Source organism: Chiloscyllium plagiosum, unplaced genomic scaffold, assembly GCF_037043375.1.
Source record: "Chiloscyllium plagiosum isolate Xiang-an unplaced genomic scaffold, Cpla_swu_hap1 HiC_scaffold_16, whole genome shotgun sequence".
Classification (NCBI taxonomy): domain Eukaryota; kingdom Metazoa; phylum Chordata; class Chondrichthyes; order Orectolobiformes; family Hemiscylliidae; genus Chiloscyllium; species Chiloscyllium plagiosum.
The window spans coordinates 80,980,227-80,997,192 of NW_028270154.1; the positions used below are offsets into that span (position 1 = coordinate 80,980,227).

At 43.3% G+C, this 16,966-nt stretch overlaps 1 protein-coding gene across 1 annotated transcript in view; it reads left to right on the forward strand.

The window, feature by feature from the left end:
- Positions 1-16,966, forward strand: part of adam19b (ADAM metallopeptidase domain 19b) — a 172,821-nt gene that overhangs the window by 16,492 nt on the left and 139,363 nt on the right. Inside the window, exons 2-3 of the mRNA XM_043703984.2 lie at positions 6,511-6,629; positions 10,731-10,801. Coding sequence (XP_043559919.2) covers positions 6,511-6,629; positions 10,731-10,801 — 190 coding nt within the window. The remainder of the gene's footprint in view (positions 1-6,510; positions 6,630-10,730; positions 10,802-16,966) is intronic.

Consider the following 16,966-nt stretch of genomic DNA (forward strand, 5'->3'; position numbering starts at 1 on the left):
TAGAATCCTCAAAATAGCAATCATATCACCTTTTCACCTTCTCTCTCTCTGCACGTCTAACTTGCATACCTTGCTGAAATGGAATGTGTTGCCTGATTGTCTGCTGGAGTAAACTTTCACAATGGACTGAATTATCTACACCAATTCTGCGACCATTCTATGATTTTATGAACTCATTCCATAATTTTTGATCTGCTCGCTTGATTGCACTAGCAATCTCAAAACATCCCGTGAAACTACTTTGAAGCAGAACAGTGGAGTACTCTCTTGGGTCCCCTCTAACCTAACTCAAGCAACATCTCTGGCAAAGACAGCCTGGAAAAAGGCAAACTCTTGAAAATGAGCCATTGGCTAATGGGGGCATGAAGCATAATGAATGCCAAAGTTCATGATCTAAAGTTGTTGAGCACAAAGTTGAGTCCAGAAAGCTACAAAGTGCCCAACCAGAAAATGAGGTGCTCTTTCTTCACTTTACATTGGGCTTCACCTGAGCACTACATGGGGAGGCGATGGCCTAGTCTTATTATTCGTTGGACTGTTAATCCAGAGATGTAAATAGTGTTGTGGGGACCTGGTTTTGAATCCTGCCCAGCAGATGATGGAATTTGAATTCTGGATTCTGGAAAATCTGGGATCAAGAGTCTAATAATGACTATGAAAACATTGCTGGAAAAACCCATATAGTTGATTAACTTCACTTGGGGAAGAAAACTACCATCCTTACCTGATCTGGCCTAACTGTGCCTCCAGACCCCCAGCAATGTGGTTGACTCTTAGACTGCCCTCTGGGCAATGAATACTGGTCAGTGACGAGTGATGATGAATGAGTAAAACAAAAACTACAGCTGAACAAGGACATGTGAGCATGATAGTTCATAGTTTCAATCGAGCTGACCTATATTCTACTGTTAACATCTACTGTCTTTTCTACAACCTGGGATGCCTGTTATCTCTAATCTCCTTCACCCTCTAACCCTTCCCTCAGGTAAAGTTGTTCCTCCACACCTTTCTCTCCATCACTTTACTAGATTCTGGGTAATCCAAGATGGAGGACAGGAAAAATTTCTGACTGTAACAGCTTCTCCTTTTTGAGGTATTTTAGGTGTTGGAGGTGATTTCCTTGGATTCCAGGAGCAGCAATTACTGTTATATATGCTGTTGCATTGTTTTGGAACTTTGGAGAGAAAAAAAAAGTCAAAACAACAGCACTTTTAAAAGGGAGAACAGATACAGGAAGCACGAGTGAGGTCAGTGCAGGAGAGAGAGAGAGACAGAGACAGAAAGAAACCCACTTTGCTAACTGACAGAGTTAGTAGTTACTGTCTTAGCTGGACATCAGAGTGCGTCTGGGAAAATTTAAAAACAGTGAACTTCACAACTGATTTTGGAGGATGGAATGAGCTGCCAGAGGAAGTGGTGGAGGCTAGTACAATTGCAACATTTAAATGAATGGGTATATGAATAGGGAGGGTTTAGAGGGATATGGGCCAGGTGGGACTAGATTGAGTTGGGATATTTGGTCGGAATGGATGAGTTGGACTGTAGGGTCTGTTTCTGTGCTTATACATCTCTATGACTCTATGACTATGTCTCTCATAAATTCCAACGAAGAATTGTCCTGGATTCAAATTGTAAACTCTGCTTTTCTCGCTCTCTCTTCACAGATGCAGCCAGACCTGCTAAGGTTCCCTCACCCTTTCTGTCTTTATGAATGTATTTCTTCACTGTTTCTTTGGCTAACCTGTTTCCAATCTACTGGCTTGCCCAGTATCTCTCAAAATTATTAATTCCTCTGCTGACTTTCAACAGTGGGACAAATGCACTTGGAGATTTATGTATTTATTTTGAGCAGTTCTGTGACTGACACTTCATTACCGTTAAAATCAGGATTATATTTGGGCTAATCCAGTCTGGCAAGTTCCTCTTCAACGGATATTCCTTTTGAATGCCTGGAGAGTGGAACTATTCAGAGTATTCAGAGCTTTGACAAAGGGTCAGTTAGACTCGAAACGCCAGCTCTTTTCTCTCCTTACAGATGCTACCAGACCTGCTGAGATTTTCCAGCATTTTCTCTTTTGGTTTCCGATTCCAGCTTTTATCAGAATATTTGATGTTGTACTCAAATCTGTTTCAGGACAATTTTTATTGATCTCGCCTCTTCGTCTTTCACCTTATTATTGAATGCCTGAAAGCATTTTCCTCTGTTCTATGCCTTCGTTTTTGTGGTAATGCTTTTTCTCTAAAGTCTGTATATACTCTTTTGATTATGCTTTTACTTCTGGGTGTACTTGTGTTTATTCCAGTAACCAGCAACTCTTTTGTGTCCTCTCTGTAGAATTAGTTAGGCTTTATTTTTCTTTATATTACTTTGAAATTGGTTGATAATGTCGTTTGTTCATTCTGAAATCAAACAAAGAACTGCAGATGCTGGAAGACTGAAATAATAACATAAACTGCTGGAGAAATGCAGCAGGTCTGGCAGCGTTTGTGGAGAGAAAGCTGTTTTTAATGTTTCATGTCTGGAGGCATTTCTGTTTTTGTTCAATTCTTAATTATGTATTTAGTCTGTAAGGTGAACACTATTCCTTTCCTACTAGCTATTTTGAAATATTTAATATCAACATCCTGGGGGTAAATATTGACCAGAATTGAACTGGATCTGCTGTACAAATACTGTGGCTACAAGAGTAGGCCAGAGGCTAAGAATACTTCAGCCATTAACTCACCTCCTATTTCCCCAAAGCCTGTCCACTATCTACAAGGCATGAATCAGGAAACAGTGGCAGCATAATTACACAACAGCTACAAAGCCCTGCTGCTTTTGACAAGTAGCCAACGTGGCTGACACTACTTCACACATGCAACCCCATTTTCTCACCCAAACCACTGTTTAACTATCAAGTCACACAGTTTACCTGCCTCCAGTACTGTCATTGTGCCCAACTCTACACATTCCTCAATCTTGACTGTCCACCACCAACCCCATCCCCACACCACTCATTGCCCCTACAGGTCCCTTCGCACGCATCTCACTAATCAATGCTCAGACAGCCAGGATTGGTTTCCAGACCGCTGACTGATGTCAATGTAGAGACCCTAGACATGAATGATCAGACCAATGTGTTTGCAGCTCCCTGATGGACGATACACAATTCCCTGACTGCTCTACATTCCCACTTCTCTGACTGAGACCAGACCCAGTAGATGAATGACTGTGGGCAGTGAGTGAAGGGTGTCTGTGACTGATAATACCCACCCCGATTGACAGCAGCCCTCCCTTGACTGGACTGGAGAGGAGACCCATTCACATTCTGACTTGGCCATTTGGTTGAATGAACATGTGGCGTGTTTACTTCAGAGACAGCTGGCACATGCTGCAGATGTTAGACTGATGTCTCGGTGTGATGTTCACCAATGTGTCCCCCAAATCCGGGCAGATTCCCACTGATAGGTAGCCTGTATCTGTATATGTGCAAAAAAGCATGTCCGTATGGAAATGCTGATAGCCTTTAGGCTCCAATTGACCTGGGAAGTATTACCAAACAAAGATACATCGGGATGCAGGTGCATAGTGTCTTGAAAGTGGAGTCGCAGGGAGACAGGGTGGTGAAGAAGGCATTTGGCACACTTGCCTTCATTGGTTAGAACACTGAGTATATGAGTTGGGATGTCATATTACAGGACATTGGTGAGGCTACTTTTAGAATACTGCATACAACTCAGGTCGCTCTTTTATAAGAGGATGTTGTTAAACTTGAAAAGGTGCAGAAAACATTTACAAGGATGTTGCTGGGACTGGAGGGTTTGAGTTAATGACAGAAGCTGTATAGGCTGGGGCATTTTTTCTCTGGAGGGTCAGAAGCTGAGGAGTGACCTTACTGATGTTATAAAATCAGGAGGGGCATGGATAGGGTGAACAGCCAAGGTCCTTTTCTTAGGGTGTGCAAGTCCAAAACTAGAGGGTATTGGTTTAAGGTGAGGGGGGAAAGATTTTAGAAGGTTCGGGTGGGGTAACCTTTTCAGGCAGAGGGTGGGCCTGTATGGAATGAGCAGCCAGAGGAAGTCATGGAGTAATATAGCACAGAAACAGACCCTTTGGTCCAACTCTTTTGTACCAGTCAGATATCCCAATCTGACCGAGTCCCATTTGCCATCATTTGGCCCATATCCCTCTAAACTCTTCCTATTCATGTACCTGTCCAGATGTCTTTTACAAATTTTGGATTGTACCGACTTCCACCACTTCCTCTGGCAGCTTGTCCATACATGCACCACCCTCAGCATGAGCAAGTTACCACTCAGGTCTCTTTTAAATCCTTTCCCTCTCATCTTTAATTTATGCCCTCTAGTTTTGGACTTCCCTACTCTCGTAAAAAAAACCTTGACTACTCTAGTGGTGGAGATGAGTACAATTAAAAAGCATCTGGATGGGTATATGAATAGGAAGGGTTTAGAAGGATATGGGCCCAATCCTGGCAAATGGGATTAGGTCACATTGGGTCGGCATGGATGCATTGGACCAAAGGGTCTGTTTACATGCTGACTGACTTTATGACTCTAAGTGGCAAGCATGGTGTGGATACTGCAGGCTGGAGCTAAGTGTGCACTTCTTAGAAGAGAGAACAAGAAGCCCTGAGATGCAGCCTGGTTCAGTCTGTAAACTGGATGTCTGTCCTTGCACAATATGTCCTTGCAACAGCCATTACCAGATGCCAGTGTGCCCTGCAGTGCAGCTCTGTTCTCCCTGAGTAGCCTGCTCATGGATTGGAGAGGTGCCATGATGATTGTGAGGGACTGACAGACGTTGGATGCCAATATCTGTGGATGAGGGAAGAGGCAGCATGCTCCATGAACCGTGCCCCTGCAAAGTTTCACCTCTTTTTTTTCCACCTTCTTTGGTTGAGGGTAAAATTAGGAGGAGGAAGCTGGAAAAGTGATTGTTAGCTGGTACAGGATGAGCAGACAGAGGTTAGTAGATTTTGTGATGTTGCCCATAAACAGTTTATTACTGTCATTGAATCCCAACAATGAGAGTGCAGCTTTGAACTGACTCCAACACATCCATTAGTGGATTACCAATAATATAATGTCCATGGGTTTTAATTTACTTCTGTTCGGGGTCATCTTATTATGCTGATGGATAATGCACTTTTTATGATTGCACAATGACACTCAGGCCAGAGGAGTAATAAGTTATATTCATGTGGTAAGCGTTTTGAATGATAATACATAGATTGCGCAACACTGAGACAGGATATTGAATCCAACCCATCTAATCTATTCTGTGTATGTGTTCCATACAAACCTCCACCCACTACTCTTTATCATACTCCATCCGTCTAACATTCTAATCATTTTTAACTCGTGTTTATATCTGGCTTCTTGCTAAATATATCTCTGCTATTTGCCTCAACCATTCAATGCTCGGCAATGTCTTAACCATTCTCTGATAACCAGCTAATTGCCCGCAATGAATGTACTTGGCATATATCATGAAGTGAACAGCTACCATTTAATTTTCCATTGTATAGGACAGTGGTGGTTTAAAAAGTGATTTAAAGCACTGTAAATGCCTTAATTATTAGATTCAGTGTGACAAGATACATAGCAGACCCCATATTCATTCCCATCTCTGCTGAGTTCAGCCAAGGATGTATTAGAGATGGGAAAGATTTACTCATTTGTTTAACTAGTTTCCCCTTAAAAACATCAAAAGAGGTGATGAGATTTTGAGTATCACCTTTGGAATTTCAGTACAACATGACCAAGTTTAGTTTGTTTCACTGGGGATGTTGCCCAGACTAAAGATGTGAGACAGTTTACAATGGCTCACAATGTAGCATTAGCTTTGTCAGCCTGGACGAGGGAGAGGGTGTGGTAGGAGTGGGGGCCCAGCTGGGGAGAGAGGACAGAGCAGCTATAACCAGCCTGTATTTGGTGGATGAAAGCCAACTGGACAAAAATTTCTAATGGCTATCGAGCGATTTCACAGGCAGCAGTGTGTATCTGTGGGGAGAGCATTTTATTTTTGGGTGGTATTGAATTAGCAGTCAATTATGTACTCCAACCAGTTTGACTTTTCTTTGAAATGTCAACATTTCTGCTCAGGCTATTTAGATCAGATAGAATAGATTAGTTACTACTGATATATCTACCAAGAGTCATTATCTTTAGGAGGTCATGGTTTGGGGGTGCCGCTGTTGGATTGGGGAAGACAAATTTAAAAATCACACAACACCAGGTTATAGTCCAACAGGTTTATTTGGAAGTACTAGCTTTTGGAGCACTGCACCTTCATCGGGTAGCTGTGATGAAGGAGCAGCATTTCGACAGCTAGTGCTTCCAAATAAATCTGTTGGACTATAACCTGGTGTTGTGTGACTTTTAAGTTTGTCTTTAGGAGGGAATGGTTCAGGTGAACAATTCGAGTGAAAGAGGAGAATAATCACTACTAACCACTCAACTTGACCTCTTACCTGTGGATTCACTGAATTGTTTTTCTCTTTCCAGGAAGAAGCAACAAATTGAATCCAGAGTATCAAATGCACAATCACATCATAAAATATGAAACAATAGTACCCCAGTGGCTAACCTCAGGACCATTGGAACACCCTCCATCTCAGAACCAGGTACAGCAAACTAATCAGATAACTAACCCATTGTTGATCGGACTAACACAATCGGGTAATGTGTTGACCTGATAACCAGATAAAGCTTGATTAGCAGAAAGTCAGTTCCTACTCTGATAATCAGTTATAGCTGGCTAACCTCGCAACATGACTGCTATGCTAGTGACCAGGCAATTATTAACTGCATATTACTTGCATTTTATAATCAATTAAAGTGATGATTTAATACCAGCTAGATGCAGTAGTTGAACTTATTAACTTTCACACAGTATTTTAATACGAACAACAGTTTGTGTGTTATGATGATACAGCAGGAAGCTTTGAAAGAGAATGGCAGATAGACCATCAGGACTAAGGTTAAGTACTGATGGGAAGGGGTGTGCCTGGAGGCAATAAGCCAAGATTCTTGTTCCGATTCACTCACCCCTCCTCCCTGCCCTGGATCCTGCACCATGTTTTTACAGGGGCCCTAATGCTTTCCGGAATTGAATTCCAAATTTCCATCGCCAAGTGTGCTCCCTCATTCTTGAGCAATCTACTAATCTATTAATGTTTCTCTTTTATGTAACTTAAGACAAGATAAATACTCAATGTTGCAAAATAACAATTGTAAAACTTCCTGAAGAAACAATAAGCCTGCTTTCAGACTTACCTCTCACCCTGAACTGTAGCCTCTGATTACTCTGCTTACCACATCGAACATTTGTCTGCCTAGGTGAGTGAAAACAGTCTGCTCTGATACTGACACACAACCTGGGAAGGTCCTATGTTCCCTTTCGACTGATTTAACCAACCTCAAATCATGCTGGTTAACCCAATCTAGAATTGGGCATCTGTAGCTCAAACACATTTTAGTGTCTGTCCTTTAGGGAAGAGAATAAAAAACGGAGAATGAAATTGAAAGAAAAGAAGGAACTTGCATTTATGTAGCACCTTTACCAGCCTTTGAACATCCCGAAGTACATTATAGCTGATGAAGTACTTTTTAAAATGTAAGCAACATGGTGGCCAATTTGCACACAGCAAGATCCCACAATGTGACAATGATCAGATGACTTGATTCAGTGATTTTTATTAAGGGATAAATATTGGCCATGATACCCTTAGAGTCATAGAGATGTACAGCATGGAAACAAACCCTTCAGTCCAACTCATCCATGCTGACCAGATGTCCTCAATTAATCTAGTCCCATTTTCCTGAATTTCATATCCCTCTCCATCTTTCCTATTCATATACCCATCAGATGCCTTTCAAAAGCTGTAATTGAAACAGCCTCCACTCCTTCCTCTGGCAACTCATTCCATACATGCACCACCCTCTGTGAAAAAGTTACCCCTTAGGTCCCTTTTAAATCCTTCCCTGCTCACCTTAAACCTATGCCCTCTAGTTCTGGACTCCCCCACCCCAGAGAAAAGGCATGTCTATTTATCCTATCCATGCCCCTCATGATTTTGTAAACCTCTATAAGGTCATCCTTAGCCTCCATCGCTCCTGGAAAACGGCTCCAGCCTATTCAGCCTCTCCCTATAGCTCAAACCCTCCAACCCTGGCAACATCCTTCTTCAAAGTAGTGCCAGAGGGATTTCTGTATCCACCTCGGAGGGCAGGTGAAGTCTCAGTTGAATGCCTTGTTTGAAGGTGCTCCCTCTCCCCTTGCAGTATTGAGGGAGTGCTACACTGTTAGTATGGGTTACATCTTCAAGGCTGTGGAGAGGAGAGGAGCCCCTGAGCTTCAAACTCGGAGCTGAGATCCAACTGAGCCACAACTGATACCCCAATGTTCAGCTGTAATTTTGCTGATTTTGGGTGAGGTCATAATTGCGATGATCTCTTGTTCCTGAGGCAAGAAGACCCCCCCCCCCATCTCACTCTCGCACGCACGCACACGCGCACGCACACACGCTCACACACACACACACACACACACACACACAATTAATGGTCAGTCTCAAGGAAAAGGAGGTGACTGATGTTTGGTTCAAAAAGAACTTCATTTTTCACACACCTTGTGTAGAGGCCAATCTCTGAATTTTCGCCAAGGAAATCCAAACACTTTGCACTTACCAGCCACTCACTGCTTAGGTCAAACCTGCCTGAGAGAAAACCTATTCAGTAGAATCAAAGAATAGGACACTGTTGAGTTTAGCTCCACATGTCTGTGCATGTACCGTTTGCTGGACTTCTTGGGAAAGGGATGGCAGGGACAACCTGGTAAATCTGTGATAGCAAGGCAATGAGAGGACCTGCAATTCACCTTCTCAAATGCCATTTATGTAAAAGTCAACCACCTGCTATACGGGAAAAATATTGCCTTAAAAACTTGTCTTTTATAATCGTTATAGAGAACTTATTTAGACACAGAAGTCATTCCACATGTTTAATCATTAGTAAGGCTGTTTGAAATATAGAGCCATAGCAGCTGAGGCAACCCACACCATTGTTGCCTTGACCTAGCAACCAGATGAAGTTTAATAACTTTAAACCAGGAGAAAGTGAGGACTGCAGATGCTGGAGATCAGAGTCGAGAGTGTGGTGCTGGTGTGGTGCACAACAGGTCAGGCAGCATCTGAGGAGCAGGAGAAAGAAGTTCTCCTCGCTCTACAAGGGATTCTCCTGCTCCTTGAATGCCACCTGACCTGCTGTGCTTTTCCAGCACCATACTCTTAACTTTAAACCAGCCACTGTATAACCCGTTAACCAGCTGCATTGCATTGTTAAGGCACTCACTCACTCTGAACCAATTGGAGTCATAGAGTCATACAGCACGGAAACAGATCCTTCGGTCCAACCAGTCCATGCCGACCATACTCCCAAACTAAACCAGTCCCACCTGCCTGCACTTGACCCATATCCGTCCAAACCTTTCCTATTCGTGAACTTATCCAAATGTCTTTAAATGATGCAACTGTCCCTGCATCCACACATCCTCTGGCAGTTCATTCCACACATGAACCACTCTCAGTCTAAAAAAGTTGCCCCTCATGTCCTTTTGAAATCTTTCTCCTTTTTCCTTAAAAATATACCTCCTAGTTTTGAACTCACCCCACCCGAGGAAAAAAAAACTGATGCACAAATGCTAACCTTGAAACCAGGTGCAGCAAATTAACTGTAAGCCATTTTATTTTGTTATTCAATTGCAGCACCTCACAAAGCATCCACACCGGCACCTTGCAGTTACAGGCTAGCAACCTTAGATGAGAGGCTTGGCCATCAGTAGACAGCGCAAGCGAAGAGTCACACTTGGGGTCTTATCAATGTGATTGTGTACCAGGTTGTACAATTATTAACTGAATCACCTAGAGAACTATACTGCATTAGACTTTTTAATCCAGTTGGTCTTTCCTCAACAGCAGCATTTTCACCTCTGTGATGGAGAGATGTGGAGTCAACAGAGTTGAACACATTACCCAAGCCAATGTTGTCCATGTTATCCTTTGGTCTTGGTGTTCAGTCCAGACTCTGCCTCTGAAGTGAATTTAAAAGATCCCGTTGAAGAAAAAACAGCTGTGTTTTCCTTGATGGTCTAACCAATAGTTATTCCTCAACTTGCATCGAGATCGCTTGGTTGTTTATGTTTTTGCGGGATCTTGATTTGACTTTTAGATCACCTGAACTCATGAAAGTGACCACAAAAAAATCACTGTGAAGTGCTGTGAGGTTGTAAAAGACACAATGTAAATTCTAGTTATTTTTTTCTCTTGTTGACAAGTATTGAAATGGATCAATTGTTCCATATCCATCTCAATTGATTGCCTTTTCTCAGTGCCAAAACTAGAGGAAGGCTCATTGGGACCTGCTGACATTGTGCCCATGAAACCCCAAGCACTTGGGAGGTGTGAATGTTCACAATGCATTTCTCTTGGCCACTGTCCTGTCTCTCATTGTTAGCCCTTGAAAGGATTCTTCCCTTCCCCTCCCCTGCACAACACATGACCATCACTCGTCCTTCAAGTGGACTGTACAACCGAGGAACTCCCTGCTTGAAGTCAATACTGAGAGGTGCCAGACCAAGCAACTCTTTAACAAGTTACACTAATGTAGATCAGAATAATGAGGTTTTTCATTCCTTCTTTCCCCTCCCACCCTCCCTGTGCACTCAGCATCCAGCCTGGGCCGAGATTCAAGTCACAGCTGAAGGAAGACATTATATTCTCGAGATTCAGAAAAATGAGTAAGTACATATGCAGTGTACAGAACGAAATGTATTGCGTAGAAAGTGAAATACATTACAAATTACAGACACAATCTAGAATACAGGGCACAGTACTGTAATACAATAAGTAATATGCAGTGCTGAAGATAAACTGTGGTATGGAATGTGGATAAAGTGTAGCACAGAGAGTAAATTATTAATGACAGTGGCATCATACAAACAGAATAGAAATATTCTGGGCTGTTTTCCACCTTGTGACATAATGATTTGTGCCTCTGTGGTCAACTATGACATAAGCATCTCCTGGTGTAGCTCAGGAGACCTGTACTGACATGACAGTATCTATCACATTTGCTGTGGAAAGAGATAGCGTGCTAAGAGTATGCATGAATCGCTGATCCCCATTGGCTCTCGGACTTGTCCCCTCCAGTGGTCAACCTCCCAAGGTCCAGCAGCCCGTTTGCAGCTTCAGTATTCATCATCTCACCTGCAGGTGTCCTTGTTGAGAACGAGTGGACTCCCAAGGGATCATGACCCTTTGGTCAGTTTAGTATCCAGAATGTCTTTATATGGTTAATGGCCATAGACCCAGTGGACATCATTGAGTAATAATGATTGTATGCTATTAGAATCTTGCACCTTCCAGGATCCCTGAGTTGATGGCCTTGCCTTGCCAAGAGCTACAAACATAGGAATTGGGAGCAGAAGTAGGCTATTGAGCTTGCTTTACCAAGGATACCTCTGTGACAGCAGAGATAGAATGTCCATCCTTTTGTACTGTCTTGCGAGTGTGGTGCTGGAAAAGCACAGCAGGTCAGACAGCATCTGAGGAGCAGGAAAATCGACATTTCGGGCATAGGCCCTTCATCAGGAATGAGACTAATGGGCAGGGGTGGGGGGGCTGAGAGATAAATTGGAGGGGGGGTGGGGCTGGGAGAATGGTAGCTGAGAATGCAATAGGTAGATGAAGGTTGGGGAGACGGAGGTAGGTCAGAGAGGAGGGTGGAAGGGATAGATGGGGAAAGGTGATGGACAGGTCAGGTGGGTGGTGCCGAGTTGGAGGCTTTGGACTGGGGTAATGTGAGGGGCGGAGAAATGAGGAAGCTGTTGAAATCCACATTAACCCCATCTGGTTGCAGGGTCCGAAGGCAGAATATGAGTCGTTCTTCCTCCAGGTGTTGTGTGGTAAGGATTTGGCGATGGAGGAGGCCCAGGACCTGCATGTCCTTGACAGAATGGGAGGGGGAGTTGAAGTGTTCAGCCACAGGCCAGTGGGGTTGGTTGGTTTGGGTGTCCCAGAAATATTCTCTAAAACAATCTACAAGTAGGCGTTCTGTCTCCCCGATGTAGAGGAGACCACATCGGGTGCAATGGATACAGTAGATGACGTTGGTGGAGGTACAGGTAAATTTCTGCCGGATATGGAAGGGTTCTTTCAGGCCTTGGATGGACGTGAGGGGAATGGTGTGGCTGCAGATTTTGTACTTCCTATGGTGGCAGGGGAAGTGCTGGAAGTGGAGTGTGGGCTGGTGGGGGTGCGTGGATCTGATTAGGGAGAGAGTGTGGTGCTGGAAAAGCACAGCAGGTCAGGCAACATCCAAGGAGCAATAGAATCAATGTTTCGGGCATAAGCACTTCATCAGGAGTGCATGAAAGTACAAACCCTTTTCTCCTGCCCAGCATCTGTTATCCATTGTAGAGGAGTGCATTGTATATGCTGATTTGTTAGATCTGTAATGATAGATGATGGTACAGTAACATCATAGAATCACTACAGTGTGGAAGCAGCCCATTCCACATTGATCCTCCGAAGAGCATCCCACTACCTTATACCTGTAACCCCACATTTTACATGGCTAATCCACCCAGCCTGTACATCCCTGGAAATTATGGGCAATTTAGCATGGTTAATTCACCTAACCTGGATATCTTTGGACTCTGGGTGGAAACCGGGTCACCCAGAGGAAGCATGGGGAGAATGTACAAATTCCACACAGACAGTTGCCCGAGGGTGGAATTGAACCTGGGGTCACTGGTGCTGTGAGGCAACAATGTTAACCACTGAACCACCGTGTCACGCTAACATCCTGGACTATTTCATTTATCTTCCTTATCTTAATCATCCAACTAAAATTTTTACAGACATATCTGTCCATTTAGCATCAAATATGTTGTTCTGTTTAGAATATTAGTGTGATGTCATCAGAATAAAGATGTTAAAGACTTGGTACAACTTTGTCTTGGATATCGGGTGAACAAAGTTGACTTGGGAGTAGACCCATGTACCCATACAAAGTGTATCAGAGTAGCAGAAGAGAGTGAAGAATACTATGTTACAGCCACAGAGAAAGTGCAGAGTGAGAGATCAGAATTAACACTTGAGAGATCTGTGCAAAAGTCAGATAGCAGTGGGGAAGAACTGTTCTTGAATGTATTCGTATGTGCATTCAAAACTTTACATCTGCCTGATGGAAGAGGGTGAAAGAGGGTATAACTGGGTGAAAGGGGTCTTTGATCTTGTTGGTTGCTTTCCCAAGGCAGTGGGAAGTATAGATGGAGGCAATGCGAGGAAGAATGATTTCCGAATGGATTGCGCTGCATTCACAACTCTCAGAGATCTTTGCAGTCTTGGGAAGAGCAGGTGCCATAGTGCATTGTGATTCATCGGGATAGGATACTTTCTCTGTTGCATCTATAAAAATTAGTAAGAGTACTCGTGGACATGCTAAATTTCCTTAGCCACCTGAGGAGGTAAAGGCATTGTTGCGTTTTCTTGACCCTTGTGATGATATGGGTGGACCGGGATAGATTGTTGGTGATCATCACTCCCAGGAACTTGACGCTCTTGACCATCTCCACTCCAGTGCTCTAGGTCCAGACAGGAGCATGTCCTCTACTCCGCTTTCTGAAGTCAATGACCGGGTCCTTCACTTTACTGGCATTGAGGGAGAGATTGTTGTCTTTACACCGTTCAGCACTCAATCTCTTTCCTGTATTCTGTCTCATCGCTGTTTGAGATCTGACGTACAATGGTGGTACTGTCAGCAAACTTGTAAATGGAGTTAGAGCTGAATTTGGCCACACGGTCATTAGTGTATAAGGGGTTCAGTGGTGGGTTGAGTAGGCAGCCTTGTGGGGCACAGGTGTTGATGATTATGGTGGAGGAGATGTTGTCACCTATTCTTACTGATTGCAGTCTATGGATCAGGAAGTCCAGTTACAGATGGAGGAGTCAAGACCTAAGTCTTGGAGTTAAGAGATGAGTTTGTTTGGATTTATGGTGTTGAAGGCGAACTGCAGACAATAAGTAGGGGCCTGACATAGGTATGCTTACTATCCAGATGTTTGAGAGAATGAGCGTAGGGCCAGGGAGATGGCATCTGCTGTGTACCTGTTGCGCCAATAGCTGTATTGCAAAGGATTAAGGCAGTTTGGTAGGCTGGAGTTGATGTGAGTCATGACTAACCTCTCAAAGGACATCATGTTTACAGAGCAACAGCAATCGGCCATTGAGGCCTGCCACATGATTTTTCTTAGGCATATTGCGATCACATTGAGCAAACAGACATTTTTAGAAGCATTGGAATGGAAGTGGCCATTTGGCCCTTCAAGCCTGTTCCATTATTGAATATGATCATGGCTGATCCTCTGTCTCAATGTCATAATCCTTCTTTCTCTCCATACACTTTGATGCCTTTAATATCTAACACATAGCCATCTCTTTCTTTGAATATTCTGAGTGACCTGGCTTCCATGGCCTTCCATGCAAACTAGCGCACAAAAATGGAAATCTCCCTTCACCTAAACACTAGACGTTTCACAGCAACTGTTGGAGAAACAGGAATATGAAAATTGAGGCACTAGTAAGGGGCACCTTACTGAATAAAAAGTACAATCTCTTTGACTGCATTTGGAGATTGTGTAAAGTTTTAGGCAGCTGATATAGAACCAGTATAAACGTACTGAATTGGTAAAATGTGGACTTCCTAGGATGATGTTAAGGGTGAAAAGTTGTTTTTCTTTAAGAGTTGCAAAGGTTAGTTGGAGGGAGATCTGTCTGAGGCTTACACAACTCAGAAGGGTTATGATGAGGCAGAACACTGCTAAAAAAAATGACAGTTCAAGACAGTGTCAACAGAATGACAAGAATGTACAATCCATTAGCCCATGGATTAATTGAATTCATGAATATTGTAGATGTCTTCAAAGGGAAGCTAGATAAGCATATGTGAGTGGATCTAGGTGGGATACTCTTCGGATGTTCAGTGTGGACTCGATAGGCTGAATGGCCTGCTTCTGTAAGAGGAAAAGGAATAATGTGACAGGTTTAACTGAAATAGGAAGGCAGTGAGCTTTGCTTGGAGCATAATGCCTGTTGGTCTTTTCTGTAGGAAACAAATGGATGGAATAAATATTTTTTATGCAGAGAATCATCAGAATCTGAAATTCTTTGCCACAAATTATTAATTGAAATAGAGTCCATTGATTCTTATAATAAGGACCCAGTAATTGTTTGAAAGAGTTTAACAACTTTGAAAGTATAAATGTTTCATTTGCTCACTGCTCTTTCAATTACAGGCCTGTTCTCTGATATCTATAGCAGCTGGGTGGCATGGTGGCTCAGTGGTTAGCTCTGCTGCCTCACAGCACCAGGAACCTGGGTTTGATCCCAGCCTTGGGTGACTGTCTGTGTGGAGTCTGCACATTCTCCCTGTATATGTGTAGGATTCCTCCCACAATCTAAAAATGTGTGGGTTAGGTGAATTGGTTGTGCTAAATTGCCCATAATGTTCAGGGATGTGTAGGTTAGGTGCATTAGTCTAGGGTAAATGTAGCATAGGGGGAATGGGTCTGGGTAGAATACTCTTCAGAGGGTTAGTGTGGACTTGTTGGGCTGAAGGGCCTGTTAGGAGAAAGTGAGGACTGCAGATGCTGGAGATCAGAGCTGAAAATGTGTTGCTGGAAAAGCGCAGCAGGTCAGGCAGCATCCAAGGAGCAGGAGAATCGACGTTTCGGGCATGAGCCCTTCTTCAGGAATGAGGAGAGTGTGCCAAGCAGGCTAAGATAAAAGGTAGGGAGGAAGGACTTGGGGGAGGGGCGTTGGAAATGTGATAGGTGGAAGGAGGTTAAGGTGAGGGTGATAGGCCGGAGTGGGGATGGGGGCGGAGAGGTCAGGAAGAAGATTGCAGGTTAGGAAGGTGGTGCTGAGTTCGAGGGTTGGGACTGAGACAAGGTGGGGGGAGGGGACATGAGGAAACTGGAGAAATCTGAGCTTTGGCTACCTCACCCCATGATTAAGGCTTCATGGGTCTTTTAGGGACCTGCCATTCCCTCTCTTTTGAATATTGCTTAGTTGACCACATCCCTCGTGGAAGCCAATTGCTGTAATGCTGCTATGTATTTCTGGGGTCACCATTTTCCTGACATCTCTGGCAGAAGGTACATCTCCAATGCAGATAACCAAACCCTGTATCTCATGGGACTCCAGTTTAATTTTCCCAAAATGTTCAAGTAATTCTCATTTTCAACATTGTCCTTTTCAATCTTGGTGTCTTGGCTCTATGCCTAGCATAGCCGATAGGGTTGGGTGGGGGAACAATACAGCCATCCCATCCTCAAAACAAACACATCTATAACCTTATATCCTAAGGTCAGTTTGGCAGTTCTACGTATGTTCCTGAAAACGGTGTGAAAATGTACAAAGAGAATGCCAAGGAAGTAGGTTTAGTATGACATAGCTGAAAATATATTGCACTGACCGGCAGACATTGTTTTAAACAGAATCATTCTGCACTTACAACAGTGATCTCATCATTTCAAGGCCTCCAACTTTGGCAACTGTTATAATTTGCTGTTGAGAAGCTGAACTTTGAGTTGAACATCAGCCAATCTATGCAATGTTAAGAGTATTTTTCTTGGTCCAAGACCCTGTCTAATGTGCAAAAAGATTTGTCACAAAGGAGAAGCTAAGGATTCTTATGTTAACTGTAAAGAGAGATTGAAAAAGGGCTTCATCTGTAGCTTTTGTAAGTCAGGGTTTTAATTTGAACGGAAAGGCTTTATCTTGCAGGTTAGAACTGTCAGATCATTACCTCAGTGAGTATCACAGAAACTTAATTCCTAGTTCAGATGGTGTATGATTTAGAGGGACATCCTGAGGTGGTGTTTGTTATATTTGCTGCT